General features: G+C 40.8%; 1 protein-coding gene across 1 annotated transcript; it reads left to right on the top strand.

Moving 5' to 3' along the window:
• The first annotated feature begins 3,214 nt into the window (after window positions 1–3,214).
• On the top strand, window positions 3,215–6,717 carry LOC133418449 (homeobox protein OTX2-like). The gene is made up of 3 exons (XM_061707137.1): window positions 3,215–3,602; window positions 3,799–3,950; window positions 5,193–6,717. Exons 1-3 carry the CDS (start codon window positions 3,506–3,508, stop codon window positions 5,829–5,831), a joined length of 888 nt encoding a protein of 295 aa, XP_061563121.1. The 5' UTR covers window positions 3,215–3,505; the 3' UTR covers window positions 5,832–6,717.
• The last annotated feature ends 698 nt before the right edge of the window (window positions 6,718–7,415 follow it).

Below are 7,415 nucleotides of genomic sequence, written 5' to 3'. Positions count from 1 at the left end.
TAGGCTATATATATATATTTATAGTGTCTTTTTATTTCGGAACATTTACAATATTATGGTATGGTTTTATTTATGCTGCATTTATGCTGCACTTAATCAAATGTATTGTGTATTGATGTATTTATTTATTCAGTACTATTGCACTGTTGATGAACATTCACCCTTAACATTTTACACTGTAAAACTGACATGAGAAAAAGCAGCAACTTATTGCTAATCGGAAATCTGCTGGATGCAATCAGTACCTGTTATATCTGTATATACTTTGATAGAATATATTGACACCATTCTTCCAAAAAAAATTACAAAATTAAAAAAAACACTCCTCTCTCTCCCGCTCTCTCTCTTTTTTCTTATGTAGACCCACCCACGCACTGACACACACTTTCTTTCTCCATAAATATGAGCATCTCTTAGTATAATCCGCATCCAACAAGGTTATCCGGATGGAAAGCTGCTCGATGGGCCTGCTGCAACCTCCACCGATGGATGGGCGTTTTTACTAACCGGGCGTCTGGCGACTGAAGTAAGTGGCACTGCTCTTAAACTGTTTCACAATTGTTCCTTTTATTTAATCGAAAGTTAAATCCGGCGATGAAATGGGGACAGCCTCCAGAGAGGATAATGGAGGAGGCGTGTTTTATAGGGAGAAACTTTTCTCTCCGCTTGGCCCCTGCTCGAAGCAAAGGAGCGTTCAGCCTATGAATCAGAGGACCGGAGGACCAATCCACAACTTCATAACAACCTGCACTAAACTGTTCTGATTTTATTTAAAATGCGTTAAAAGAAAAGAAAATAATCACAGTCAGGGATCTTTTTCATGTAATGCACCAATAAGGCGATGCGCACTTTACTTGTTCATTAATTCTAGTAATACATTTTTAAATATTACTCAAAATATTCAAGTAATATTCAATCAAATAGTATATTAAATATCATATTAATATATATATTTTTTTATGATTAAACTTTTTTTTATTGATTTTCCATCACTCGATCAAGCACTTCACATGTCCATAATATGGCCGTTTACAGCAATACAAAACCAAGCTGTGAACACGAGAAAAGAAAAGACAAAGAAAAAAAAAAACAGAAAACAAAGAAAATGCACATTCCTCTTGACACCATATGCAACACCGCATTTCCTCCTACAACATTGCACTTCACATTCATCTACCACACATTATTTGATAATACACATACCTCAGGGATATGACACACAGATTTCAATTATTATGGCTAACCTCTCCACTCATCATTTCCAGATAGGGTTCCCAGACTTTTCTGAACACACTTATACTGTTGTTAACTCTGTGAATAAGCTGCTCAAATGAAGCTATTTTAGCCAGCTCATCTCTCCATTCCTTAAAACTGACCTTCTCTCTTGACTTCCAGTGCCTAAGTACTATCCTGCCATATTAATATATTATAAATATTGTAATAATAATATTGTAATACTATTCATAGAATAAATAACCATAATAACAACAACAGCAATAATACTAATGTTAGTTTGGGAAAGTGAGAGGTTTGGGGTTGATGCTGGGTGGGGGGTTCAGGGGGGGGTTGTCTGGCAGTCAGCTGGCCTGATAACTACAATGCCAGTCTTTGTTTTATTTTCGTGACGCAGAAAATGAAGGAGGCCTGAATGCGGAGTCGTGGCTGGCGTCCTGTAATCAGGCCAGCGCGTGCCGTCCGGATTATCTCGTTAATTTCTTACAGAAAGAAAAACGACTCAGTAGAAAATTTGTGGGGAGGTTGGGGGGGGACAGCCCCCTCTTTGCAGCCCCATCATAATTAACAGCTGAGCGGGGGAGTGTTTATTATTGACCTTATGTGGAGCAACGAGAATGAAAAAGTGACAGATTGAGAGGAGAAGCAGGGAAGTGGCAGTTATTATTGGCTGTATAAAAAAAAAAAAAAAACGAGGGTTCCGGCCGCTGAAGCAGGAGCTGCGGGGTTCCTACCTGCACGGAAACTTTTAAAACGGTTAAAAGCACTTAAATTATTATTATTTATCTGTTAAACCTTTACAGGGATTTTTAATAGAGTATGTTTTACAAGAAATTCTGAGCTAAATACAATATTGGTGTCAGTCATTTATTGTATTTTCTTTTATTTTCATTCATATTAAATGAGAATGTGTCAATAATTCAAGACTTTAAAAAAAAATGCTTGATCAATTACATAAAAAAACAAAATATTGCTAGCCTCTAACCAAAAACAGCGCATTTTAATCCAGACTGTGACACATAGGTTGTGGATTTTGCTACCCAAAATACATCTAAGCCTTAACTGGTGTGTTTTGTTATGATAAAAGTTTATTTTATTTTATTTATTTATTCATTTATACATATATATTTATTTTTTGTTATTTGTTTGAGTAGTTGCGCTATAATAGCAAATTCATACACCTTATTTTGGGGGTGGTCCGGTCTCCAACCCGTAATAAAATGAAAACATGGGCCTTAAGACGACTTGTAAGATAAATTGGCCATCTCCTTGTTTCGTTTAGATGAAGTACTCCCCTCTAATCAACACTTTTCGATAGTCTCACCTTCCAAATCTAATTACCGGGAGCAATTCATTAGTGAAGGGGTGGGGGGGTTGGAGTGCGGGGGTTCAGAACCAGCCATCACTCTGGAGGACCGTCTTCATGTTTCAAATAAAAGTTTCTTTCCCCTCTGCATTTGGACCCAGATACATCTGAAGCGACAATGGTTTTAATAGCAGCAACAATAGTCCTGATATTTAGAAACGACCATGCAGGACAGGACTGCGTCTGAATGAGCGCTCACTTTGCACTATTTTACCTCCTTTGTTTGTTTCCCCCCAAAGTCTTTTTGTTATCTGCATCACTTATCGGTCAACACTGGGCTTTGTTTCTGCAAATGGCCCCCAATCAGCTGTCTATTTAGCTTCTCCCAACCTGTGGCTATATGCTAATTGAGGGCCCTGTAGGGGCCCAGCGAGTGTGCGCATTTTAACGGCAATGTTTTGTTTTTGGTGGTACTACGAGAGGAGGAGCGTTTTTTTTTTTTAGTAAGGGTTGGGGGTGGGGTGTGTGTGTGTGTGTGTGTGTGTGTGTGTGTGTGTGTGTGTGTGTGTGTGTGTGTGTGTGTGTGTGTGTGTGTGTGTGTGTGTGTGTGTGTGTGTGTGGTGGGTGGGGGCTGATCAGCCAGACAGAGCATCTCCAGTCCAGCGGGGACAGCTGGGGGTCTCCAGTCGGGTTTAAGAGCCCTGCGAGTTCGAGGACGCCCACTTCGTTAAACCCACCGCTGTGCGTAAAGGCTGCGCGTAAAGATTGGAGGACACGCACAGATCTCAACACTCTTTCTCCAACAAAACCAGAGAGAGAGAGAGACAGAAAGAGAGAGAAAGAAAAACATTTTGTGTATGCATTGCTTAAGGTTGACGTGTACGTCCTGACAGCACGGAGACGCAGCGGAGGATTAAAACGCTCTTTTCCACACCACTTGTCTTCTAAACTCGACCGGCCGCCAACATGATGTCTTATCTGAAACAACCTCCGTACACGGTGAACGGACTGAGCTTATCTACCTCGGGAATGGATTTACTGCATCCTTCTGTGGGATATCAAGGTAATGTCTACAATTGTGAGTGCAACTATTCCTAAAGACTTTTTGTCAGTTTCTGTAAGTTGAGCTATGGGGCCTATAGATCAATTTACCCCCTCACAGTAGATCTGAAAATAGTCTAATTATATATTTTTGATGGTGTGAAATGTAATATAAATGTATATTCCATAATTAAATGTCTCAAACTTTCTTATTTCAGGGACCCCTCGCAAACAGAGGAGGGAGAGGACGACCTTCACTCGAGCGCAACTCGACGTGCTGGAAAACCTCTTTAACAAGACCCGCTACCCGGACATCTTCATGAGAGAAGAGGTGGCCTTAAAGATCAACCTGCCCGAATCCAGAGTGCAAGTAAGTCGTTAAGCATGTTTATCTCAATACAGGGGTGGAAAGTAACACATTACATTTACTCACGTTACTGTAATCGAGTACTTTTTATGAGTAATTTGTAATTTTAGTAGCCTAGTTTTTGAGTAATTTTTACTTTTACTCGAGTACATTTTGACCCAAGTATTTTACTTCACTACATTTGAACCCCCTCACGTTACTGAGTACAAAATTTATGGTGAAAATCTTGTGGGCATTTTATTTTGGTTTATTGTGAATAGCAGGATCCTGCGGGCATTGGGCACTTTATTTTGTGTTTGAATACTTTGATTCTGGTTTTAGTGTTGTCGGTTGGACAATATGACTGAAAATAGTTTGCACTTTACAGTACAGGTTGTGACTGTCCTTTTTGTCCTGTTCTGCGGAAGTAAAAGGATCATGTTACTGAGCTCAGCTGAGCTTTTACAAGTGTGGATGTTTAACTTTAATATGCCTCGAAGTTAATTAAAACAACTTGTGCTGGATTTGATTTGTGACTCATCCTTTTTTTGCATTAAATAACTGAAAGTAACTTTTACTCAAATTACATTTTAAATTAAGTACTTTACTTTTACTCGAGTACATTTTTAGATGAGTACTTTTACTTTTACTTTGAGTAGGATTTAAGCAAAGGAAAGATAATTTTACTCAATTACAATTTTTCAGTACTTTTTCCACCTCTGTCTCAATACCTATGTCTGCTGAAGATCGTTTACTGCGTCCCTGCGAGTTTTTTTTTTTAAACTTCTCTTTATTGAGGTTCTGACAGCATTACAAGTATATCTGTTCAGCACTTTTATAGAACCACTTTTTTTTTCCCCTCCCCAAAATTGAACATTTTAATGGGAGAACACAACTCAGCAGGACACACTAAACAGACATAATACCCCGGTAAGGAAAACAAAAAAAGACAAAACAAAACAAAAAGTAGTAGTGGGGCAGAGTAAGAGAAATACGGAAATAATAAAAACTAGACAAAACAAAACACACACCATCAGACTGGCATAGTGATGTCCGAATTGCTAGGGCATGCTGTAATTATTTCACATCATGTGTAAACCAAAGTTCACTCCGGGGGTCCAGTCCCTGCGAGATTTAATCAGACCCCACTTGTCTAAAACTAAAGTATTCTGCTTATTTATTCAAATAAAATAAAACCTAGGCAGATGAAGTTTTTATGGCATGTCTAATGTATTAAAATGTAGTTTTTTTTTCTTCTCCTTTCAGGTGTGGTTCAAGAACAGGCGAGCCAAACACCGCCAGCAGGCCCAGCAGACGCAGAGCGGAGCGCAGAACAAGGCGGTGAGCAGGCCGGTGAAGAAGAAGGCCTCCCCGGTCAGAGAGCCCAGCTCGGAGAGCGGGGCCAGCGGCCAGTTCACGCCGCCCTCCGGCACCCCCATCCCGGCTGCGAGCTCCAGCAGCAGCGGCAGCGCGGCGCCCGTCTCCATCTGGAGCCCCGCATCCATCTCCCCTCTGTCCGAGCCGCTGTCTTCCACCTCCTCCTCCTCCTCCTCCTCCTGCATGCAGCGCTCCTACCCCATGACCTACACCCAGGCCACGGGCTACAACCAGGCCTACACGGGCTCGTCCTCCTACTTCCCCGGCATGGACTGCGGCTCCTACCTGTCCCCCATGCACCACCAGCTGTCGGCCGCCGGCTCCGCCATGAGCCCCGGGGTGTCCAGCCACCTGAGCCCGGCCTCCTCGCTCTCCGCGTCGGCCTACGGAACCACGGGACTGGGCTTCTCCGGAGCCGCCGACTGCCTGGACTATAAGGACCAAACCGCCTCCTCGTGGAAGATCAACTTCAACTCGGACTGTTTGGATTACAAAGACCAACAAGCCTGGAAATTTCAAGTGTTGTGAGGGGAGAGAAATAAAAAAAAAAAAAAAAGGACACATTTCTCTGCCTATTTTTAGGGCTGAGGGTTGAAGCTTTTCTGTGACTATTATTGGCCCTTATTTCTACCTCGGGTCGAGCAGATCAGGACTGCCGAGGCAGGTTGTCTCACTTGTCGGGCTTACTTATTGAACATTGAGAGTGACTTTTATAGCCAACTTTGATCAAGGGCACGGAACAAATGTTTTGACCAGAAAAAAAGAGAAAAGATCAAGAGAGCGAAAGATCCCGGGTTAACATGACTGGGTTTGAGGGATAGGTCAGGTTTTTCTTTTAAGCTCCTTAAAGACTCCCTCTTGTCTTTCTTTTTTCATTTTGTTAGCACACTGAAGAGCCCCTTTGATCAAAGCGATGTGCATGAGTGTGTGTGTTGTAAAGAGCGTGAGAGAGAGCAGCTCTGACGGGAACCAGGATGCACTATTTAATTTATGAGAATATATACTTATGAGACAATCAGTCCGTATGAGCATAAATGTTATGTGTTTTTCAGTTATTATTTTTACCCATGTAATAGTTTCTTTTTAAATGTGATTCTTTGTAATACCTGTATGCAATTTTACTCCGCGCAATGGTGCGCCACAAGTCAGCTGTGAATTTTGATAGTTTTATGTCCCTGTCTGGAGGTTTAAATGATCAATTAAAACGAGGATTTAGTTATACGGAAGAGCAGGGTAAGTTAAACCAGCCATTTAAGCGGAAATTTGCAGTGAAAGAGCCACAAACACCTACAATAAAGAAACTTGACCTGATCCTCGTGTTAATCCATCTGATTGTGTTTTTTTTGCTGTTTTATCGCCTGTTTCAATCCTTTTTTTCATATTGACCCACAGATTCGTTTAGATTGTATATGCGCCATGGTTTCTAAACCAATCTTCTTGACATATATTAAACGTCTTTGGCAAATATTTTCCTCCTTTTCACCAGCTTGTAGTCACATAGCTGCCAAGAAGTGCAGAGTTTCTGTCACAATTGCGCATTATCAAAGGAGCACATGCTAATCCCGTCCCACAAAGCGGGTCATCCAACATTTTTATCGACGGATTTGGTTCTGTGCGCATTACTGGCCACTTCACCCAAGAGACATTTGAAACGACTCATGGTGCACGAGGAGTGTGCACAAAACAATGCTCCATGTGCACGAACTCGGGGATTAAACATAACATCGGAAAATAAATGTGTGATCACTTTAGAAAGGTTTTCCAACTTGAATAGGGGCGTCAATTGGGTATGGCAAGGTATGGCAGCCGCCACACCTATTATTCTATTACTTAATACATATAGAATAACTACAAATGCAAATCAGAACAACATGATCGATTTCACTAGTTATTATACACTGCAAAAACGCAAAATCTTAACAAGAATATTCGTCTTATTTCTAGTTAAAATGTCAAATTTTTAGTAAAATTTTTTTTTATTACATTTAAAACAAGAGTCATCACCAGAAAAATAACTTATTTGACCATTTTCACCTGTTTCAAGTAGATTTTCACTTAAAATAAGTGGAAAAATCTGCCAGTGGAACAAGATTTTTTTGCTTGTAATGAGAA

This window comes from Cololabis saira, chromosome 18 (genome assembly GCF_033807715.1).
Source record: "Cololabis saira isolate AMF1-May2022 chromosome 18, fColSai1.1, whole genome shotgun sequence".
Classification (NCBI taxonomy): Eukaryota; Metazoa; Chordata; class Actinopteri; order Beloniformes; family Belonidae; genus Cololabis; species Cololabis saira.
This window is presented reverse-complemented; position numbering and strand designations above follow the sequence as displayed.

Bases quoted from the DNA above. Each gene is read 5' to 3' on its own strand.
- LOC133418449 (XM_061707137.1), top strand. From the start codon at position 3,506: ATGATGTCTTATCTGAAACAACCTCCGTACACGGTGAACGGACTGAGC. The intron at 3,603-3,798 runs GTAATGTCTACA...TTCTTATTTCAG, and splicing joins TCCTTCTGTGGGATATCAAG to GGACCCCTCGCAAACAGAGG. The intron at 3,951-5,192 runs GTAAGTCGTTAA...TTCTCCTTTCAG, and splicing joins TGCCCGAATCCAGAGTGCAA to GTGTGGTTCAAGAACAGGCG.